The 25,173-nt window shown below is 38.1% G+C and overlaps 1 protein-coding gene across 2 annotated transcripts in view; it reads left to right on the top strand.

The window, feature by feature from the left end:
- LOC138792764 (protocadherin-9) overlaps nucleotides 1-24,270 on the top strand; it is a 67,805-nt gene extending 43,535 nt beyond the window's left edge. The window contains exon 3 of one of the 2 annotated variants that reach the window (XM_069970596.1): nucleotides 22,358-24,270. In XM_069970596.1, the coding sequence (XP_069826697.1) occupies nucleotides 22,358-22,381 (24 nt within the window). In that variant the 3' untranslated portion in view covers nucleotides 22,382-24,270. Of the gene's footprint in view, nucleotides 1-21,443; nucleotides 21,646-22,357 lie in introns of those variants that run through there. The other variant, XM_069970598.1, reaches the window with a different exon arrangement.
- The last annotated feature ends 903 nt before the right edge of the window (nucleotides 24,271-25,173 follow it).

Genomic DNA, 25,173 nt, shown 5'->3' with positions numbered 1-25,173 from the left:
TGCGTGCTTGAGATCTCCCCAGAGTGGCTCAATGATATTGAGGCCAGGAGACTCAGATGGCCACTCAAGAACCTTCACTTTCTTCTGTTGTAGCCAATGGCTGGTCGACTTGGCCTTGTGTTTTGGATCATTGTCATGTTGAAACATCTAAGTACGTCCCATGCACAGCTTCAGGGCTGATGAGTGCAAATCTGCCTCCAGTATTTGCTGATAACTTGCTGCATTCATCTTTCCTTCAACTCTTACCAGGTTTTCTGCAACTTTGTAATTCACACATCTCCAAAACATCAGTGATCCACCTCCGTGCTTTACAGTAGGAATGATGTTCCTTTCATTATAGGCATTGTTGATACCTGTCCAAATGTAACGTTTATGGTTGTGGCCAAAAAGTTCGGTTTTGGTCTCGTCACTCATCACAGAAGTTTTGAAGCTTGTCGCTATGCTGTTTGGCAAACTGTAGGCAAGATGCTTTATGGCTTTCTTCTGGCAACTCGACTATGCAGCCCATTTTTTTTCAAGTGCCTCCTTATTGTTTATCTTCAAACAGCCACACCACTAGTTTTCAGAGAGTCCTATATTTTAGCTGATGTTATTTGTTAGTTTTTCTTTGCATCCGGAAGAATTTTCTAATTGTGGTGTTGGTCTACCTGAGTGTGGTTTGGTTTTTACAGAGCCCCTGATTTTCCATTTGTTAATCACAGTTTGAACACTTCTGACTGGCATTATCATTAGTTTTGTATCCCTTTCCTGTTTTATACAGTGCAACTACCTTTTCCCGTAGATCCATTGACAATTATTTTGCTTTCCCCATGACTCACAATCCAAAAATGTCAGTGGCTGGATGAAAGGTGCAAGAGACTTTCGGTATCCCAGAAACTCACTTAGCTTTTATGCACACACATACAGATTACAGGCAAACAGGTCACAGAGGAGGATGTTACCTATAGTCAACTTCTGTGCATGGTTTTAGGCCAAAATTACCAGGGTATGTGAACTTTTAATCAGGGTCATTTGGATGTTTTTGATTGTCATTAGAATTTTAAAAAAGATAAAACACAGTAGTATTAGTAATATAATTAGCAAGAGAACTATTGAAATAGAAGAACACCTCCTGCTGAAAAGTTAAGCATAATTTTTCAAATCCCTGGCCATATAAAATTTGTTCCACTAAGCAATCATTGTTTTGTCATCTGGTGGTTAACTATAGGTTTACATTTTGTTTGATGTGTATATATTAGGAAATCTCTTGATTTTTCACATGCACAAATGCGCGCAATACTACTATTACCAGGCAAATCCTTAAAGGGGCCACTCTATAGTAAAATTGTTCAGTGTACATTATTAGTAAGTGTGCTCACAGCCCTTACTGACAGCAGCTCCCTGTGTACCTCATAAATCTAAAACCAGACTCCCCACCCCCAGGCTGTGCTGTCCTGCTCTGTATTGATTTTGTCCATAAGATAGCTGATATGGAGGAGCATATGACCATACCCCTCCCCCCAGTGTCCACCATAGGCATATACAGGCTTAGTGGTGGACACTGGGGGCGGCGCAGGGTGACATGCTCCTCCATGTCAGAGCCATCTTATGGACAGAATCCCCGCAGGGCAGTACAGCCTGGTGGAGAAAAGTCTGATTTTAGCTCTATGAGGCACACAGGGAGCTGCTGTCAGTAAGTGCAGTGAGTACACTTACTAAGGCCATGTTCACATGCTGTTCGCTGACTGACATGGCCGTGTCACTGCGCACAGTGTCTGTTGTGTTCACCCCGGCCGGTACTCCAGTTCTTTTCAATTGGAATGAGGGCACATTCGAGTGTACCTGCTCTCCAATTAGCCATAATAAACAATGTAAGTACAGCCGGAGCCGTACTTTACATTGCCTGGACAGTCTTTTTTGTGCAGCCGCTATTCAATGAATGTAATCCCGCCCACAGTATACACTGTGTCTATATACTCCAGCTGGGATTTCATAGTAGTGAAAGGGATCGCCTTCTGTGATTAAACAACGTCCGTGTTGCAAACCTGCAACAATGGCTGTTGTTTACTCAAAAATACAGTGTGTGAACAAGGTCTAATACTGTATACTGAACAATTTTACTATAAAGTGGCCAACCCCTTAAGTATATCTTTCCTGAACTGTACTGAAAAACACAGTTGAGTATTGTGTTCCAAACATCTGCAAGCAAGGAGAAAAAAAAATAGAAAAATGCCCTCTACCAATTACCAGTTTCCTCTCTTCTTTTCTTCTACTTTATGTACTGATCATTTACTCTCAATTAGGGTAACTGCTAAAATGTGTCTTCAGAGTGGTGGAGGTGAGATGTCCTCTATGCTGCTGCTACGTCTGAGTTTACAGATGTGGCTTTATTTTTAAACTTTGGTTTCATGAGTCCTTAACCATATTAAAGATAAGGAACGTATGGACATATCTGTATGTCAAGACTCAAGGGTGATAAGGGAACCGCAACTCTTATTGTTGCTGTGCCCTGTGTATAGGAGACAGAATAGCAACTAGTTTCCATCCACTCTGGAGCTAATGTCAGGGACAACTGACAATTACAAGTCTGGAGCCTGCAGATGGGAAAATTGGTGATAACCACAGAATACAAATCATATAATGGCCAGAAATACTGCTACTCCCTGTATACACAAATGACTGCCTATTCTAAAATGATCCTGCAATGATAAGTAAGCTTTACCTAATAATGGCATCACTGGCCCCCAAATAGCAGTATATAGCTTTGATGAGATTTCTCTAATCTTATCAGTATATGGAAAATATATGCAATGTGTTATTATATTAATTTATTATATTTTAGGCTTCGCTGAAAAATAAATTGCCTGCAATTCAAGCATAGGTGTATAAATATCTGATTTGCTGATGCTTAAAATTAATATTTTTTTAGGCAGAAAATGAAGGTAAGAAAAATAATTATATTAATAGATAAACACAAAGCTTTATCTCTCCAACAAGGAAAATACTATTCTGTAGTTAAAAGTAAATTTACATTTCAGGCTGAATAGCACTGCTTCTGCTTAGAATGTAGCCGTCTATTTAGAACATCAATAGGTAAATTCCTTGTGTATGGCAAGATTCATCCATTGTTTATTAGTGAGAGCAAGAGGTCAAGTACATAGGTAAAATCTGAAATAAATATTTCAAATACAAAGGTATTCTACTGCCATGGCTTTCGAAAAATCCACAATTACTTTGGCACATAAATATTTAAATTGTCACTTTATCATTGCGAACAAGAAATGCAGGTGGGTCATTCAATTCCCCATCTTCTGTGTACCAAAAAAGCATTTTCTTTATTTTAGTGTAAACATTTGCATCACCCGTGACAGCAAGACTATCAGGGCCATCCAGCTTACATTGTTTGTACTTGAAATGCAATCTCTTATTTCAGAAATTGCAGCGGTAACCAGCTACTCTAAATATTTCATTGATAAATAATGGTCCAATTTACTTGGCTTCCATCCATAATTTAACGTTTTTCCTCTGGCTTTACAATTAGGGAATTATTGTACATCAAAGATTCTTTAAGATGTATGGGTGCCATTAGTGTTTGCATTAAGATCCTACGCTAAACAGGAGTATACATATTTGCAAAGCGTTTATGCTGAAATTAAAATTAAGCGTTGAGTCGATGATTATATTATGATCCTGGTCATGTGAATGTAGCACAGCAAGTATAGAAAATTTCTATTTGACATCTCAATGCAGCAGATTATATAATAAATATTATATAATCCTTCTAGTTGTAAATGAGGCCTCCCTAAATTGGCATTTGCTCTTTGTCGGCTAGGTTCAAATGGCGGTCAGGCTTCACATTCTGTAGCATAGCTAGAAACTTTAGTTAAACGAAATGTATGCAGCTGTATACCTATGCAGTTGTATACATTTCATAGTGAGTATGATGAAAACACACACACACGACTAAGAAGTTACCATCATTCAATGAAGACCCAAGAGGTTACTTTGACCAGGTGACCAGAATCACCAGTAGTAATGAGTCCTTCAAATTTTTTTCTTTCCACTCTTTTAATGAAAAATACTGTGTTAAATTTGTAATTAAATATGAAAATACAGTGAAGGGGACTTTGTCAGTAGTGTCTTTTTTTATAAAGTTATGCCCTATCTAGAGTATCCACGGGATAGGGTATAATTAAAGGATTGGGGGGTCTGACCACTGGGGTCTACAATCCTTACTGGATAGAGCTGTGGGTCATGTATGCACATAGCGGCTCAAATAATTCTCTATGGAATCGCCAGAAATAAAGGAATGCAGTTTTTGCCTATGTTTAGTGGCTTTATAGATGCATGTGTGGCCTGCGGCTTGGATTTCTGGGTCACCATTCTCAGGATTGTAGCAGGCCCCACAGGTCAGACCAACTGCAATCTCATTTCTTAGTTTTGCCATATTCCTGGGGATATTGTGGATAGGACGGGAAAACCCCTTTAAGAATGTCCATATTGTAGACCTATATTATTTTGGTGCATAGCACATAATAAATATGTCCTATTCTCTGATTAAATGGACCAGAAATCTGTCCAACTGTCTAAACTACGGTTTATACCACTTTTATTATAGTCATCTCTCATACAAAAAATTTATACAGAATTAAGTTTTCCCTGGATGATAAATATGTCTTAAAGGGGTAATCCTGCACCCTTAACAGGCACACAATGTCCAATAGCTGCTCATTGTCACTGTGACATCTGTATCATCGGGCAGCTATTGATCACCGTCTGCAACATGCTCTGACCCCACTCTCGTCTGTGGAAGTTATCAGCACAGACAGGCAGAGGTGGGACCTTTTCTGCTCTCAGCATAACCCCTTTAAATTTAGATGCTACACTGTAATATTCTAATAAATTTGTCTAAAATGCATTTTTTTGTGCAATTTGTGTTATAAACAGATCAATATTCCCACAATGTGTAGTCAGATCCTCTATGACTTTGTCTCATAAAGGTGTGTAGCATAATAGCATAACTCTGGTTCTATAATTGTATTGAAAAGACTCCTAAAAAATCTTTACCTAAGACTCACAGTTGTTAAATTATGGTTTATTTTGGAGGGTTGAGCATAAATGTATTGACTGTTGGAGAGCCATAAAACATTTTCCACTTCACTTTAGGCTATATTTGCCTCCATTTAAAGTATTGGAACCTGAGGGCTTAGTAGTTTAACCTGCAATGATTCCAACAGCAATTTGAGTTCCAGTGTAATATTAAATCTCTATTTCATGGATTAGCTTTCATCATGACTTTAATAAATACTCAAGCACGTTGATCTAGTGCAATAGCTTCTAAAACAGTATAGATACAGCTAACATTTGAACCCCAAGGTCATCGCTCAGCAAGTTCTGCGAAGATTATTCAGACTCAGACCTTTTCCCAATTATAATGGCAAGGAATCCAGAATGTCTATGCTCAAAATATTAAATTCCTTTGAATTCATTTTTTTTAGTAGATGAGGAAAAGTATTTCAGGTACTTAATATGTATTAGATGTGCCCATCTTGCACAAATGCATCAATGCATTTCTCACACTTGACAGAAGTCCAACCTTTAAAGAGAATTTATCATAAAAAAATGTCTATCTTTAAAAGGACAGAATCACATAAGAATGATGAGTTCATAAAGAATAAGAAATTATTTACCTTCATGTAACATTTAAGTTTATCTCACGTGGATGACTTCATGTCCTATAAACTTTTCTGCGTTTTGTGAATTAACAATAAATCAGTCTAATCCTTGGGTTATTTATACACTCACATACAATTCAATTCCTGTTAAATAATGCAACAATGGTGGTCACCCAGCTGAGTGATGCCCTATATTCAGAAATCTTGCTTACTTCCCCATAGTTCGTATCCCTGACATACCCAAATTAGCAGGCTGTTAGCAATCATTTCTTATAAATTTTTTACGTCATGCGGTTTCTAAGTGGAAGCACATTTTATTCATGAAGGAATTTCAGGGCATTTGAGTATCCTGATTTGTTATCTGGAAATATATGGGAGTCCTTACTGCACTTTTTTGATGCTGTTTCTTATAAGATCCAGTGACATTTAGAGAGATCATGTATTTGAAGTACAAGCATGATTCCTAATAGGATAATTGATTAGAGATGAGTAAAGCAGCCAAAAATTTGTTTCACGAGGTTCGCAATTTTTTTGGTCAAACACATTTTGGGATTTGAATTCTAACAAATTTTTAATAAAACAGCCAAACTATAGAAGATACAATATTGAGACTATTACAGAATGATGAATTTTTTAACACATGTTCTTGTTAAAGTGTCAAAAATTGGAAAATCACACACAAAAAAATGTCAATCAGCCAGTTAATCATTCAATTTCAGCCATGGAAAGCAGTGGAACAGCAGCATAAAATACATAACTTTCTAACGATTTAACGTTTTCCAATCCCCATTTAAGTACCCTTTTACCTCCCCTTGTGTGGCCCCTTTTGTATCCCCATTTAGTTAAAGTGGCACCAATATAAGTGGCAATTTCATTAGGATTTCTATTGTTTTTTTATTTTAATGTAGATGTAGAGTGACCCATTACTAATGAAAATGAGTTTTTAGAACACAGTAGGAGTAGAGTGCAACCACTGATTATGTAAGGTGCACACTTAGGGCCCTATTCCACGGGCCGAGCAGGGCCCGATCAACGATGTAAACGAGCGCCAATCTGCTAGATCACCGCTTGTTTACTGGGCCTATTCCACGGCCTGATGATCGTTGAGCGAGGGCTGCAGGGACATCATTACCGATGTCCTTGCAGCCCTTGCAGCATACATTACCTGCAGGGCTTCTCCTCCGCTCTGTCTTCCTCCCAGAGTCCCACGCGCTCTAGCTTCAGAATGGCCACTCTGAAGCTAGAGCGCGGGACTGGGGGAGGAAGACAGAGTGGAGGAGAAGCCCTGCAGGTAATGTATTGTGCTTCTCAAATTGTCGGTCGCCCGCCGCGCACCGCTATTCCACCATAGCGATGCGCGGTGGGGGGAACGATGATTTTAGGTCTGGCCCTAAATGAACGATCAGCCGATGACACGATCATCGGCTGATCGTTCTCTCTATTCCACCGAGTGATAATCGGCCGAATCAAGCTGAATGGGGCCGATTCGGCCGATTTTCATTCCTGTGGAATAGGGCCCTTAGTTCCCTGATCACAGTAACTTTGTATAACTCAATAGGAGTTTACAGGAGTTTACGGAGAACAGTGATATGGACTGTGTCTTCACTGGTCCCAGTGAATTCCTATAGGCACCCAGTTACTTGGTAAACTGGACACTTGGTTGACAGCTCCAACAGAAAATCACCCACAATTAGCCCTCCTATCCTATCCTCTCCTCTCTGTCCTTATATCACTCTGTTAGTCTCTCCCTGCTCTGCTCTAACTGCCTGCTGCGATCTTGCTCTCTCCTCTGCACTCAAAGGGAGGTGCTGATTGAACGGGTGCAAATGATTATGGTTAACCCCCTTTTCCTTCCCAATGACACTCCAGACAGCTAATCTGCAGCCACCATGTGTTTTGCAAATTTCCTTAGGAAATCCCCGTGAATTTGCTTCATAGAATGAAGCAAATTGATAGCGTGATTTGTAGAGAATCTTGCTTCGCCGGTTTCACTTTGCTCATTTTTATAAATAATGACTATTTATGAAGTAACAATGACCATACATTGGCCTTTCCTGTTAAACTTCGAAGCCTGAATGTATTGCACACCCCTATACATATAGGGCACATTTGCAAAGGCATTTATTACAGGATATACAGAGATTGCCATCACTCATAACCTAAATGAAAGATTACTATATCAAGTTTGTGCAGTGTGGGAGCAAACTTGAGTCTGGGAGAAAGCCCAAGTAAACATAAGTAGATCATAGAAACTTCATGCAAATATTTGTCATGTCCAATTCAAAACTAGTACCTCTGAGCTGCAAGGTAACAGTGCTAATCATGGGACATCTTTATCTTTTTGCGAGAACCATGACATGCTAACAGATCTAATGAAAATGCTCATGTATTACTGTAAATAAAAATAAAAAGTAAAAACAAAAGATACCAGTGATCAGTGCTGCCCAAAGGAACATCCACAGCCATCAGATAGAACAAAAATAGCGATTTATTCATAAAAAGCACTGATATGACGCGTTTCTGGAACAAAACAGGTTCCCTTTCTCAAAATAAAGTGCATGCAGTTTAGGCTATTAGTTTCAGACAATATAATTAAGATACATTGGAATATATATATATAACTGTGAAATGTATGTAGTATGTTTGAGACCACATATAGATAAACAAAGTGTTCATTTTGATTGTGGCATTCAGGCATTTGTTAGGTGTCACATATCATTGTACAGCTTGAGACTTTGAATAGAAATCTATATCTCACAGTATTGTTTAGTAATAAATATAATAACTTGCATTGTTTTTTTTCTCTTTTCTGTGGAAGTTTCATTAATGTGTGTTGCTCATTAGGGAATTAGTAGACAAATTGTAGAAATTTCAAGAATGGATACATACGAAAAGTCATTTACTAATAAAGAAAATAACAACAACAAAAAAACAAACAAAAAATAAGTTAAATAAGCCAGTGTAAAATAATCACACTGCATACAATACACTAAGCTGTAAAAATCACATGCCCCAGTCCACCAGACAAATACTGTGTATATTGTTTGTGAAAGAGCAATTTAATATGTGTTCTGGAAATACAAAGCAAGAAATAATTTGCTTGTGAAGGATTAAATTGAAGCTGCTGTAGGATCAGATAAATCCACAGTACGAAAGGGAGCACTGCAAAAGAAGGAATCATATATTCACAGCGTAGTAAATGTAAAATTATTTTAAAGAAGCTAGGTCAGAAGGGCCACACTTTACAGGGCATTTTAAACAATGGTAACGTTAATATCATAGACCTGTATTCCTTGAGTGGATCAGAGGGAATGAATCTGAACAGCTGCATTTTTGATTCCATTATAAACTTGGTAATTATTAGAGATGAGTGAAGCATGCAAAAATTTGGTCTGCAATGTTCGCAAATCTTTAGCCCCAAATTTACAAACTTCGCAAAAAAAACTTAACAAGCTTAACTTAGCGGGAGCAGAAAGATGAATCTGGCCACTGTTAGCAGGGAGAGTTCATCACTTGAATAAAGGGGCCAATGGGAATTGGAGGTGTGTAGCATTGGATATTGACATAGACATTGAACATTTGTCAGCTAAATCTGATGATTTCTGCAGAACCATCTCCATGTGATTTTGCTGATGTTATTTTAGATGGCCGCAGTTTTAACAGCAAAAGACGGATGTCTTTTGACAGTGATGGGCGGCCGCAATTAATGATCATGAGCATCATTTGTGGCCGTAATTATCAAACGGTCATTGTGTGAACATAGCCAAAATGTTTATTTCCAAAGCAAGAGCTGACAATGTAATTTTTTTAGAGAGCTAGATATGAATATGTGAACACGTCTTGTTTGAACACAAAAGTAATATTTGTAGGAAGGGGGATGTTTAATTTCCAGAATTAGCACCACTCCTGTCCATGAGTTGTATCTGGTATTGCGGCTCAGCCAGCTCTCTTGATAATTAATTAATATCAGTCTCTTGATAATTAATATCACTCACAGGACTTCAATCATTAAGGAAAAAACTGTACACTTTTTTTTTATAGTCTCAGAATATCATACAACTTCTTTAATTAAACTCTCTAAAAGGGTTTATCACCAAATCACCATTATCTACGTAGAAAACATCAATAATTTTCCATCCTGGATGAAAATAATAAAAGATGTGTTGAGGCTCCTAAAGACTCATTTTAGAGATAGAAATCTATAGGAAATACAAAATGGTTTAGCCACCCACCACCCACAGCCTATATTTAGAGCCATTCATCTGTACAAGGCGGCATCCAGAGGTTAAAGTGGTTATCCTATGGACTCATTTTCGTACCAAAAATCATGAAATACTGTTAAAAGCTTTTCACATTTCATTTACATTGGCTCTAGTTTTCATGTTTTGCTTCCCTTCAAATGGCTACTGAGGAATACTGCTAAGTGAAGACTCACTTCTCCGACAGATGAAAATATAGTCCCTTTATACCTCCACTAAAGGAGTCTTTTCAGCTTTACTGCCATGCAACTGCAGATTGTGGTCCTTTACCCATAAACAGAACAGAAAGGGATTTCTATTGGCTGCTCTGGGGTAAAAAGTACCCTCACTATAATGAGACTTTGCTATATGTAGATTCACTGACTAAGTGTATTCCTCAGTACTCAGCTTACTAGGTAGACATGCATATTTCTATAAAATTAGAACACCAAGTGGTGCCATACTATGTGCCATACTAAGTGAAAGTCAAATTTTCACTAGATTATTATTTTTTCAGTGCATTTTATTGGCAATGTTAATTGTTTTATAATCTATAACGCTTATAAAATAAATATGCTATTTTATGATGGGACAGCCCCTTTAAGTCTATATGCTAGAGTCTTAGCCACCTAAAAAAGTCTAAAAAGCTGAAAAAAAAAATACTTCTGCCAAAACACAGCATATGAATTTGAGTAATACATTCCTACAACAAATGGAGAATAGTTGGTTTAGCCTGCAGCATTTAGTTATCAGTTGCAGTTGGATAGCTTCTGATATGTCAAGTACTTATTCTCTTCAATCATTTCATTAGGCTGTAGATGCAAAGTGAAAAGTCACATGGATGATAAAATGAGAATCTGTAGTAGGGAAAACAATTAGAATGCAGCCCTTTGACAGGTATTTTGTATCACCCCTTAGGCCCTGACTTCAAGATTATCTGTCGTTAAAAATGACTTTTGACATTTCATCATGCATAGCAAAAGTTATTGATTGCAGCAGGTCTCACTGTTGAGTCCCGCAGAGATCAGGAGATATAGCCAGGGAGAGAGCATGGAGGCTGTGTGATCCATTTACTGGCTGTATCTCCTAATCAGGTAACTCCGACAATGTAAGTCTATGAGGCTACTTTTTTTTTCATGAGTGGATCATGCTGCTGCCGTGCTCATTGCCCAGCTATATCTCCTGATCACAGCGAGTCTCGGCAGACCTGCTGTGATCAATCAATAATGCCTGATGACATGTTAAAAGTTATTTGTAATGATAGGTACTCTGTAGTGGTATAGTTATCTCTTCTGTCCTTCCCATACACAAGAACTTTTGGCATGGCTGAGTATTCCTGTGTTCTCTATGGAGAGGCGAGGGTTAACACAATATGATACAACACACATTTTCAGATTTCCACAAGAATGAAATTACGCACACACTAATTTTGTTCTGGCACATATGTCTTCCTTATGTATTTAGTGGGGTCTTCAGGGTGGAATAGCACAGGCCTCTGTGTTATTTCAATGAGATATACTGTGCAATGTATACTGCACATTATATCTCCTTTTACTTTGGGACTCTATTTATGATAAAATACGTATATGAAGAATACATTGAACGTGCATGTCAGAGATTTCTACGAACTGAGCACAGACTGATAATGCATAATGCAGTGAAACGAGCCTTACATTCTAACTTTTGCCCCCCCACAGAATTATTTAGGGGTCATAATTAAAAGATTGGAGCTTATTTTTATATTTCTCAATGACAATTGAAATCAATATTGAATGCAGCACTTGGAGGCCATAAGCATTACATCTGCCTAGTTATTTATATTCAAACCAGATCCCCTTTGAATGACATAGACCAGAACATTGTATTATATAGTAGTGATTATTAATATAATATAATGTTCTGCTTTTTACTAGAAAGAACAAAACTCTCAATTACAGCATAACATCGAAAGTAAATTTTTGGAATTTAAAACTGAGTCACTTCCCATTTCTGCTTTTTGAGTGGACCAGTGGATATAAACTATTGTATTTTTTGGTCTATGTAATTATTCTGAATATTATTAGCTTTGACTAAAGAGCCAACATGATAGCTTTTGCTAGCATGTGAGATGGGGTAAAAGCATGGCATGACTGCTACACAACTTTAGCATTTCTCTTATCTGAAACAAGCTTGTTGGTGGTCTCCGCAAGCATTGCAAAAACTTTCAACAAAGGTCAATAGCACTAGCCTAAGTACTTTTATGAATCTATAATTAATACAGAAAAGTTGTTTTTTTTTACCATTTTTTATCTTTCATGGGAACATTACAATTTGAAGTATGGCTCTTTCTTGTACGTTTGTCACCATTCTGTGCCTTCCTGTGGTGCTCAGTTTCCAGGCAGAAAGGGTTTATTGCTCTAATTAAACAGTGTTGTTTAGCATGTCACTTAACATAGATACTTGTGCGGCTAATTAGTCAGTGGTTCAGAACTGGAAGAGGTCACTTGGTAACCACAAATAGGTAATAGAAAAAGATCTTTTGTAGGATTATTATTTTCAAGTGGGAATAATTACATATTGAAAGTGTTCTTTTTGTTAATTTCTAATTAAAATTGAAAATGTGTTTCCTAATTGGGACGTGGAGGTTTTAGTAGGTTTACAAAAACGTACAAAATCTAGGCATTCAATGGAAAAGCAAATTCATGGGGACAGCATGTTTGACAGAAAAAATGTTTTTATAGCATGTCATTTATGGATCATTTATAAATGTCTGATACCTCTGGTGCTGATCCTGAGACACAAATTTCAGAAATTATCATCTGTATGAAACTTTATAATTCCTAACACCTCAACCTATGGGACCTATGTAAGCTATATTTATCTGACTGCGAGAAGCATTAGATTAGAGTCTCACTTTATGACATTTGTTATGCTGTTGATTGTTAATCGCTGAGTATTTCTCCAAATCTTGACTGATTAGCTTTGACATTGTAAGACTCTACCCTTTAATAGTGGCAAAAATGCAGAAAAAGCTTGGCAAAAGGGCAACGTGCAAAGTTGTACTGTTGTTGTTGTTGTTGTTATTGTTATTTTTTAAAACTGTTTCTCATGTACAGTAGATAGTGTCTGAATTTTCCTACCAATGGCAAGAATAATACTGAATGTTGATATTGAACGTTCATGTCATAGAATGTAACAAAAAGTTTAGCCCAAGTTCTATAAGTAGGCATATTACTGTGTTGACTGCTCCCAGATGGTGGACAATATAAAAGTGTTGCTTGCTATCTATTTGTATTTGTCTATCTATGAATTGCTGATATATGACTTGTACTTAGGTTGATGCTTCACACTAATTTCTGAAAATGCTGCACCATTTGGAGTGGTTCATTTTTTATAATTCTAACATAAAAATGATTGATTTTCAAAACTGCTGTAAGTCTCAAGGTCAATTGACTCGACATTGGAATAGCTGATGGATAGTTGGCAGAGATATATGGTAACCAGAGCGTACACAGGATAAGGACAGGTTAACTATGTGAAGCGCCAGGGATTTCTCTCAGAAAGTGTTCTATTTAAGATATTCATTAGTTATAAAAGACACAGTCTTGAAGGAAATGCATACTTTCCACCAGCAGCATAAGGCACTGCAAAGAAAAAGTTGACGTTCCTTTGGGTAAACTTATGATTAATGAATTAGGTAGATTAGTAGGGTTGTTTGAAGTGTTCTGCCTGCAGTTGTGTGCCACAAAGTGTTAGATGACCCACATGGGTCTAGAAAAATCTAAGAGAGATGCGGAGGATTAATGTTACACTGACACTGTTACAGTGGGAAGAGAATTTGCAGTCATCATTCCAGATGACCTAATGTTTGACAAGGAACATAGCAAGCAGCTGCATTAGAAACTGAATTTGAAGACACAAGCACAGTCGAAAATATGTGTGATGGGTTCTGTTATATAGGTTGTCATTAAGCAGCAATAGCTAACCATTGTGCTGTGTTTTAGCTAATAAAATGAATAAGTTAAACTTTTCTCTACTCATTTGGAGCTTTTTTATTAGTTACAAGTATAGCAGACTAGTTAGGATGTGCTATTATATTTGTATACATTTATTTGTCAAATAAAAAGAACATCCCACATTGAGCAACAACAATGAAATAGGGCTAGGAAGACGGTGTGCCAGATCAACATCATAAATCTGATTAGAGTGTGAGCTGTAGTAACTTTATAGATACAAAACCGTCTGTTTCCAGCTTTACTGCAAATGAGAAAGGGAATAGGGATAGATGAATAAAAGAAAGTGGGTTATTACAAAGGAAAAATACATGATAATAGTAATACTTGAACAGGGTGTCATGCTGTGCTCCCATAAGGTATGCACAGCTACAGTAGGTGAAATGCTGGCAGTCATGGCTTTCATAAAGCATGTTGCAGTACCGGATCACTGTAGATTATCATCAAATCGCTTTTATTAATATGTACAATAGATGTTAGAATTTTAGCTACTATTTTTATTGTAAAAATGCATAATAATAAAGTAGCAAAGACTCATACATTAAAAGGAAATGTTTGAAATATATTGTTAAAGGGTAGATACTATTGTGCTTGTGTGGCTTATCAAAACTTCAGCAGCAGAGCTTAGACAAAGTATCCTGACTCTGTCAGCTGTGCTTGCTGGTAGGAGCTGAAGAAAACTGGTGGACATGTGGTAGGGTGTCTCTCCTGGAGCTGATGGGAAAAAAAATTGCAGTATCCAGCGCAACAAAAACATGGCTACTTTCCCCCTTCTCTTGTCTCCAGATTGGGTGGGGTTTAAAACTCAGTTCCATCGAAGTAAATGGAGCTTAATTGCAAACCACACCTGAACTGGAGACAACAGAGTGCAAAAAATGGCCATGTTTTGTAGCGCTGAATAACCCCTTTAAGGGTCAGTTCACACGTACAGACTCGCAGCGTAAATCTCGCTGTGAGTCTGTCAGGTCCTGGCAGTTCACTGTCACTACATACTCGCAGCGGTCTGAACGACCGCTGCGTGTATTTAATTCTGCCAGCCCCTTAACCCCTTCTGCTGCTGCCCGGCTCCCGTTCTGTATACATGACTTCTCCTCGCTGCACGGGGTCCCGGCGTACTGCTCTCCCACCTGGCCAATCAGTGTGTTGCGAAACGACAAATCCGATCGAAACGAAAAATAGATAGCACACCACACACCGCCGAGGGCTTCGAAACGCAGTTTGAACGGAGTCTGTGCGCAAAGCGGTTCGGGCTGTATTACGCGCAGAAAAATGGCTGGAAGAAGAATACGGATTATAATATTTTGCTCTTAAAGGAACATATTTCGCTGTAAAAGAGCGACCTGGGTCCCTTTAAGAGTGAAATATGTCCCTTTAAGAGCAAAATGGGTCCCTTTAAGAGCAACCTGGGTCCCTTTAAGAGCAAAATATGTCCCTTTAAGAGCGACCTGGGTCCCTTTAAGAGCGACCTGGGTCCCTTTAAGAGCGACTTGGGTCCCTTTATGAGCAAAATGATTTCCTTTAAAGAGCGACCTGGGTCCCTTTAAGAGCGACCTGGGTCCCTTTAAGGGACCCAGGTTGCTCTTAAAGGGATCCAAGTCGCTCTTAAAGGGATCCATGTAGCTCTTAAAGGGACGGGACCCAAGTCACTTTTAAAGGGACCCAAGTTGCTCTTAAAGGTATGGGACCCAAGTCACTCTTATAGGGGCGGGAGCCATGTCGCTCTTAAAGGAATGGGATCCAAGTTTCTCTTAAAGGGAAGTCACTGGTAAAGGGGCGCTCTTTTCAAGCACTATGTATTTTCCTGGAAATGCAAATCTAGTTTGCTACAATATGCCAGATTATCAAAATCTGGAAAAACCTGATGGTCGTGTTGTGCACCATAATTAATGTGTTTTAGACGCTGTGAACAAGGGGCACAGCTCAGCTAAATGTGACTCTGTGCATCAAAAATGTTGCCAAATATTTGCACATTTTTAGGCTAAGGTTATATTCTTTACGTTTTACATAATATATTAGTGAATCTGCCTTGGTGTATTTGTATTAGCTTAGAGGGTTTCCGGCATAAAGGGAAAGTTTTATTACTGTCTGTAATTTAGACAACTAGAAAATAGTTTGGGCAGGCAGCAGATATGTTTAATTTACCCAGGGGTGCGTACATTGTGACATTGTGTTAGACATTTTCATATTCTGTATGACACCTTCTGGTTTACTCCTGGATTTTGTCCAACAATGGTGGTCTAAATAAACATTATGGGCAGGGATTGCTAGGATTCATGGGGCCCCATAGCAAAAAACTTTATGGGGCCCCCCTACACAGGAGCAGACTACCTTTTGCTTAACCCCTTATTTACTGCAGTGTGTAAGAGACCCAGTGTTCTCTTACATGCTGCAACACAAACAAAGGGTTAATACAGAAGACAATTAGCTCTCTCTCCTTCACTACTCCTGAACTGATAACCCCTGACCTCTGCAGGAGCTCAGAGGTTATCAGGGTAAAGAGGCAGAGAGCTAATTGTTAACCCTTTTTTTGTGTTGCAACATGTAAGAGAACACTGCGTCACTTACACACTGCAGTAAATAAAGGGTTAAGCAAAAGGACACAGGAGGCTCTTATCTTCCCTGGGCCCCCTCCCTCCACGGGCCCCATAGCAACCGCCTTCCCTGCCTCTATGGTAGCTACGCCACTGATTATGGGGCACATGTATCATTGTTTTTGTACCATTATTCTGGTGTATTTTTTTTTGGGGGGGGGCAGGTCATAACATTTTACGCATCATTTATGAAACAGTTTCCGCTATTTTTGAGTAGTTTATACTTTTTGCGCCATTTTTTTTTATTTTTCGCTAGGATACAGCATGGTGGAGGAGTAGTTTTATGTTAGCTACTTTCAAAGCAAGATTTATCATGTGCGATTTTTTTTTGTTTTGTTTTGTTTTGCACAGAAATAATTGTGCAGTAGTACTCCAGTCAGACCCTGGCCTAGTTTTTTCGGCAAGCTGTTAGCCCCCCCTACCCCCCCAAAAAAGGAAAACATTGTTATGCAAATTATACATACCCCCCATCTCTATTATTCTAAAAATATATTATCTAACTTTCATAAATAAGGAATATAAATATTACATCAAACTTGCCTTCTTGAACTCCGTAGAAGAGGCATGTGCCAAATATCATAATATCACTATTAAGAGATTGAAAGCAGAACACGACTGGGAAGAGTCTGTGTGCAAATAAAATGCCACATTCACACACATACACACTTATATACTTATAGTAATTATATAATAATATGCGTGTTACAGGTAGAGTATCTCATACTATAATGAACATTATGCGATCTTAGAAACATCTTTTCATTTAATGCATAGGAGCCCATAAGCTATTAGCTGTGCAGCAATGTATTGCATCCAGGGACATGGAAACTCACATCTGCTTATTATGGGGCACATCACACATCCTTGCTGTTTACACCTTCCTATTTAAATCCATAAAGATTAATTACAGAAATCACCACTTGGTCCATCTGCTCTGCATTCACTCATTTTACCCTTTCATCCATTTCTTTTTTATATATGCTTGGCTTTCTGTTAATCCTAGTGTAAAAAGTTAATGCTTAATTTTCATGGGAAATGCTGTCTGACTCTCAGTCACTCTGAAGTGGAGATCATGTCCATGAAGCATAAATCCCAAATCATCCAGCAGAAATCGGATACAGCTTCTTGTTCCCCATGGTGACGCAGCCCCTTGTGTATAACCTACTACAGTTAATTAATCTGCACAATTTCCCTTGGGCTCGTCTTGTTTATGAGAAGGAAATAGGAAGTTGGCTATGTGATGTGCCCTGATTCCGTGCACCTAATGGTAACGTGTCTGAATGTAGAAATGCTGTTTTGCTTACCATGGTAAATACTGTTTAGCTGTGCAAAGTAGAAAGTATCAGGATATGGTTAATTCATGAGATTGTTTTTCTTAAAGTACTGCTTTCTTAGAATGAACAGCATGTGCATTATGGCCAACGGACATACAGATAAATGAATAGACAAATATGTACAAAAGAAAACAAAACAATGAAATCATAGGTTAAAAATATCAATTTGAACTACAACTATATGTGCATTTTATTTACATTGTACTATTTGTTCTATTAGGTGATAGTGCTAGGGATTAGTTCTCTGAATGAGGTTTTGCATTTCTTAAAAAAATAAATTATATATATACACACACACACACACACACACACACACACTGAGGCACGTGTATGAAAAGGCGTAAATGCCTTTTTTTGTGTGCAGATGGGGCAGATCAGCGTAAAAATATTTGCAAATTGTATTTTGGTGGAAAATTTTTTTTGCATCTGCCCCATCTGCATCACCTTTGCCAGTGGAGCGGAGAGGGGGCATTATGGGGGGTGCAGCAGCAAACGGAGGTGGGCGCAGACTCTGCATGCGCCGCATTTATAATTTTACCAGAGGAAAAATTATACTGAAACCTACACCAGCTCTGATCTGGCGAAGGTTTCAAAAATGTCGCATGGATGGGCCTCTACATAAATCCCCTGAGCTCCGGAGCTGCAGGGACATTTGTAAGCCCGGGGTAAAAAACGCCGGACTTCATAAATGTCCTCTACTGTCTTTTGACCCAAGTACATGTACATACCCTTACAAGGGGCAAAACCTGCACTTTGGTAGGATATGTCTCAAAGATGTTTGACAGCCACATAGAGAATAAACAAGACACTGGCCACTCACTTTTGGTGCCCCCTTAATTCCCATTCTCAGGATTAGTGGGCATACCCACCAACCAGCTTGTTATTCACGATCATGTGGACAAGGAATAACAAGTTGAGATGGTAATACCCCTTTAGGAAAGGACACATCTGTGTCTTACAAAGGGTCCAGCTGCAGGTAGTTACTGTCTGTGTTGTGTTCTACCTCTAAATGTATGTATAAATACATTGCACAGAAACAATGCATTTGTGATTGTGGTGACAAAGTGTGGCAGTAATGCAAATCTTAGGGGTACATTAGTGACAGCTTAGTAAAACAATTAGATCAATTAAGATATAAGACAGAAAAAAAGACAGAGAATTGGCAAATGGTAGAGAAAACCATGTGTCAAGTCCTTTTTTTTTTTAAAGACTCTTTAATTTGCATTGCTGTTCTAGATGTTAGCGATAATTTGTACTGACAGAGGTGCTACTGGTTAGGATTGTAAGTAGCAAATTTGATCCATGCCGACAGTCAAGAGACAAGTTTAACAGATTTCCTGTAGTAAGATTATGCCTTCAGGAGAGTCAAGTCTTTCCAGTATGCTTCCTACTACAATCACGAATTATCATAGAGCTATTCAATACATTGCAAAAGATTGAAAGGATTAATGAAGTATGACAAAAATGTACCTTCGGGTATATGTCTGTATGGATTTTTAAGTGGCGCTGTGAAACATCAGACTTATTGGCAACTGCTCTTGCTATTTGTACATACATGTCATAGGGAAGAAGTGTGAGAAAATCTGGCGGAATCCAACTTGTGGCTTAAACTGTCACAGTCACTTATGTCACCATTAACCACATCTTGTTCTTCAGACCTTGACTCGCCTTGTATTTTTAGGTCATTTGCTGTATGGAAATGAGATGTAGTGACTTTCATTAAATATCATTATACCAGTTGACGGGATTCTTTTTTAGAGAATTTATAATAAGGATCTTAAACAATAGTTTAATAAATCTCTATCTATAACAAGCTTATTTAGCCATTTCATAGTTTTATTCATGTACTCTAACAAATCTATAACTTAACGGCTCAAATACAGTAGACAAAAGTTGGTCTAACTTGCTGGATAGCTCAGTGATGCTTTAGTCCAGGCTTCTCAAATTTGCGGCCCTCCAGCTGTTGCAAACCTACAACTCCAATCATGCATTGACAGCCAAAGCTTTAGCTGTTCAAGCTGCATTGACAGACAAAGATTTAGCTGTTCAAGCATGATGGGAGTTTTGAAACAGCTTGAGGACCACAGTTGGTCTAGTGTATATAGGGCTCTCCTCTCAGTGGCTCAGTGGAAAGAAGGATCAGGAATACGTTTTGTATTGCAATATGTCTGATCTTTTCTATAGTATTGTGCAAAAGTGTTAGGCTGGTGTGAAAAAAATCTGCTGAGCAAGAATGCTTTAAAAAATACAAGTGTTAATACTTTATTTTTATCGATTAACACATATAAAGAGAATGAACAGAAGAGACATCTAAATCAATATTTTATGTGACCCATTACCTTCAAACCTGCACCAGTTTTTCCAGGTACACTTTCACCCAGTTTTTGAAGGAGAGATCTTCTGGATGTAAGCCTTCTCAGATCCTTCTGTCTCCTAATACATTCCCAGCAGACTGGATAATGTGGAGACCAGGGCTCTGTGGGGGCCATATCATCACCTCCAGGGTCCCTTGTTCCTCTTTACGTGGTTGATATTAGCTGTATATTTGGCGGACATTGTCCTGCTGCTGAATAAAAAACAAAAATGGAGCCAATCATATTTTCTGATGGGAGGTGTCTTACCTTGCAGCATTTCTTCCACACCTTTAACATCTAAAACTTTTGCACAGTACTGTATACAGTATGAATCGTAAGATAAAAAATAAAAAGGAAGTTATATAAGGGCAGACTAGATGAAACAGACTTTTTCTGCTGTCAGTCTTTTGAGTTTTAAACGTTCATGTATAATTGGAGGCCCTATATGGGCTTTGTATTCAGGATCCATGTGCCATGTACAATGTCTCAGTAGGTTAACATGCTATAGAAAACCGCAGACAATACAATGTGATTTCATAACGTATTGTGCTGAAAAAGACTCATACTGAAATCAGCTAAATTCATATTTATTCATCACAGTTTTCCTTAACAACCAGTGATTGTAGCTAAGGAGACTTTTTTATGCCCCAAAGATGGGATCTGCTTCATGAAAATTATTGAAGAATGATTTTAAACTGGAAACTGAATTATACTAGTAGTGAAGGAAAAGCTACATGAGAGCCATTCAATGTAGAAATGATACACATTTATGTAGGAATGATTTATTATTTAAGGGATACTCCAGCACAAAAAAAGTTTTCTTTCAGATCACCTGGTTTCAGGAAGTTATATAGATTTCTCATTTACTTTTAAATTTCAGTCTGACACAGTGCTCCATGCTGCCACCTATGTCCAATAGAGTAACTGTCCAGAGCAGTACAGGTTTACTATGGGGATTTGTTACTGCTCTGGACAGTTCCTGTCTTGGGCAGAGATGTCAGCAAAGAGCACTGTGTCAGTCTGAAAAGAATACATCACTTCCTGCAGGACATAAAGCAGCTGATAAATGTAGGAAAACATCACATTTTTAAATAGAAGTAAATTACAAATCTATATAGCTATCTCAAAACCAGTTGATTTGAAAGAAAAAGATTTTTGCTGTTGTACCCATTTAAAGGTGTGATTAGAAACAAAAATTTAAACAAATATTTATATTTGTGCTTCAATTCAGGTTTCTATTTGGTGTCAATGAATGGAAATATTCTTGTTTATTTTCACAGGCTGAAAACATGTCCTGATCAAGTCCATGTGAGAGCAACTCAATGAACACCCATCTCAGTTTGACTTTATTAGGACAATTTTTCAACTTCTGGAAGTAAATAAAAAGCTAGCGGAGGACCTGTAATCTTTGGGAAAATTAAATGTTTGCATATATATAATGCTCGCCTCCACTAATCCTGCTGTGTCACCTGTTTAATCTAAGCTCTGCTGTATCCACACTTTTCATTGCTGTGTCTGGGTCATGTGACCTGGGATCAGCCTTCATCTTGATTTTTAGATTTCTCTCTCTTTCAGATCTGCTATCAATCCCATGAAGCATTAGCATAGCATAACATGGGCCGCTAGAGCCAGTACCATCTCTGCCTATTAGTAGTACTCATCCTCATCTCTATATATCTCTGAATAAGTTAATAAGTATACAGTGAGGGAGGCTGAACTGTCAGCAAATCCATTATACCTGTGTGACAGGAGGAGCTGTATGATCATCATCAGTAACTGTAATGGGAGTGTCTGTCTCCCCCCTGTAAAGGGCTTATGTGGAATAGCTCTTGCAGTCCTGGCACAAATGGTGACCCCCAGTGAGAGTACAGAAAGACATGTATTTACCAGGGGGTCACCGTAGAATCACATGACCCAACTGATTCAGATAGAAATATATATATATATTTGCCACCATAAGTACAAAGCAACAAAGCAAGAATAGAAGAGGTTTTCAAGAGGTACATAGTTTTTAAGCCATTGTAGTAGATACAAAGTTGAAAGGGATGCAGTGGATAGGTTGTTTTATAAATATAAGCATATATGAAACATAATGGGAAAAAGAATGGAAACAATACATGTATTAGGAGTTGTATAGACAACACTGTAACTGTTTTTTTTTTTTGTTTGTTTGTTTTTTTACTAACCTATGCAGGAACATAAACTTCATGTCAGGTGACTTCTGAAGGAGGTGGAAATGTTCAAACTTACCTGTTTATCTTAAACATACCTGTGTGTCTATAGAACGGCATGATGAAGATATACTCTAAATGTTATGTTATTTAAAACTGATTTGCCATCTGGAAAATATTACTGTTTTTAATCCTGTGCAATCTGTAATCCAGAAGAATTAGAGCTAGAGAGACCATAGATTGTGAGTGGTTGTGTGTAATATGCTGGTATTGTTGTTTTTGGATATGTATAGAATGAGCTATATGATAGGTGATTATAAAAGTGTACAGTATTGACCAATATAGTATATAAAAACATTGTATGATAGAATCACAGATAACTCACTTCTGTGCAAAGTATATAAGTTAAGTTAATGGTAAATAAGTAATCAAGTACTATTGACTAGGCCCCTAACTAGAAAAAAAATAGGTTGTGCAAATCCAATACCCTTTGAAAACCACATGGGGAACCTGTGGTCCCTCAGCTGTTGCAAAACTACAATCCCCATTATGCCTGGACATCCAAAGCCAAAGCTAAAATCATGCACCAAGGACTTTGTATGGTATTGACCTGTATAGAGTTTGTTCAGTTTATACCCACTGTGCCAGAAACTGGTTGTGAAAGCAGTCCTATGATGAGATGCTTTTGAAATCAATGGACATGAATGGTATTCATAGCTTTCACAGGTAATCTCTGCTGTCCAGTGGAAGATCCCAGTGTATTAGCTAAATCTGTCCTAACAGTGTATATGGCATACACACATATATTAGCATAAATACAGGTATCTATACTTTAAGTGTATTTCAAGATGCAATTTCCTCCCTGATTTTGCAGATATACAAATGTTAATATTAATAAAAGGACAAATTTTATAATACATAATTTATTGTGCCCTTCTCTATATATGCAAGTACAAATCATTAACATGCCAATAGTACTTGTGATTCTGCACTTACTTACTGAAACTTGCCTTACTTTCACCAATACCTCTGTATTAATCACTGAATATAAATATTAGCTATCTCCTTTTCCCATTGTGCACAGCCAGAGGCTGACGCATTGGAGCTTATTTTATAGTCAATTTGCATATGCATTCCTATCATAAACTAAATGTTAATAGTTCTGATGACATTTCCATTTGACTGATGGCTAGATCCAGGAGACACCACAAACATAGCAGCAACCAACAAAGCTGAGGATTTATGAGCACCACAAATGTTGATTAAATGGTTTTTATACTATGGCCTCAATATCTCACACTGACAATAATCCCCATGCAACCCTATACTATGTTGGTATGACAAAAGAAATCCAATTTTTATTTAATTGTAAATTGTATACATACGAAATAGACAAATATGCAATGAGTTTGCCCGACTGGCTAGTAAAATTATATATATTCTAGTTTAAAAGTATTATACTGTACGTCACATTGTAATATGTAGAACAAATGTCAGCTTTAGGCCATGTTCACACAGCGATTGTTTTGCGACTGTCTTTTTGGATCACAATCATTATTTGCTACCTTAATTACCAAAAAACAGACATCTTTTGCCGTTAAAAAAGACGACCGCAAAAAGACACTGTGTGAACATAGCCTTAAAATACAAGGTTCTCTCAGCTTCTGCAAAAATAGTCATTTATGTATACAAATGTATTATTTTGGGAAAAAGTGTATATTAAAAATATGCAATCTTCTAATATGCAAATAGGCATCTTCTATCAATTTTAGAAAGATTGTTTGAGGTCCATGTTATTAATAAGGGAAATGAGTGCAGAAAATATTGCTAAAGCATTCTGTATAATATGTCTATTCTTATATTCCCCCTATACAAAAGTTTATAAATGTTACCACCCAGCATGTGTGAATATTTCTCATTTGTGCAACTTCATGTTTTCCTTTCACATTTTTGAAATGTTCTGTTATATGTACAAACTAGTTAATAACTCAATAAAGTTAGTAGTAAGTTGGTAGTTCCACTGCCAATTGTTCCACTGAGATTACACTAGGCATTTCTGTATTCCTTATGAATAGACTGTGAGGCAGTAAATATTACTCCCTAAGGCCTTATTCACATGTCCGTAGTTCTGTCCGCAGTTGCTAACACGCAATTGCGGACAGAACGTAGGACCAATGTATTTTAATGGCCCCGTTCACATGTCCGTGTGTATGGGGCCATGATCCACAGAAAGCCTGGATCACTACCTCTAAGGCTGGGTTTACATATATAAGTTTGCATCAGTTGCGTTTTTTTTCTAAAAGCTGACCACAACTGATGCCACAACTGATGCCAAACATGCATCAGTTGTGATCAGTTTTTCTATCCTTCTTTTCATTAAAAGCCATCAGTTTCCATCAGTTGCCATCAGTTTCCATCAGTTGTCACAAGTTGCTCTCATCGATTGACTTTTTTTTCCCCAGTATGTTTTCCTGTCATTCTCAATGGGATTTGCGGAGGAGCGCACAGGGGGGCTATATACTAATTGGGGCAGCTCACAGGGGGCTATATACTACAAGGGGAGAGTGCACAGGGGGGTTATATGGGAGGGGGAGAGCACAAAGGGGGCTAATTGGGAGGGGGAGAGCACACATGGGGGGCTATATACTGCTGGGGGAGAGCACACAGCGGGGCTATATAGTACTGGGAGAGAGCGCACAGGGGGGCTAAATACTACTGGGGGAGCAACAGGGGGGCTATGTACTACTGGAGGAGCAACAGGGGGGCTATATACTACTGGGAAAGCAACAGGGGTTGCTACTCTTTGGCTGAACGAGTGCGGCGCCGCATCAGTGAGTGC

The sequence above is a fragment of the Dendropsophus ebraccatus genome, chromosome 5 (genome assembly GCF_027789765.1).
Source record: "Dendropsophus ebraccatus isolate aDenEbr1 chromosome 5, aDenEbr1.pat, whole genome shotgun sequence".
In the NCBI taxonomy this organism is placed as follows: domain Eukaryota; kingdom Metazoa; phylum Chordata; class Amphibia; order Anura; family Hylidae; genus Dendropsophus; species Dendropsophus ebraccatus.
This window is presented reverse-complemented; position numbering and strand designations above follow the sequence as displayed.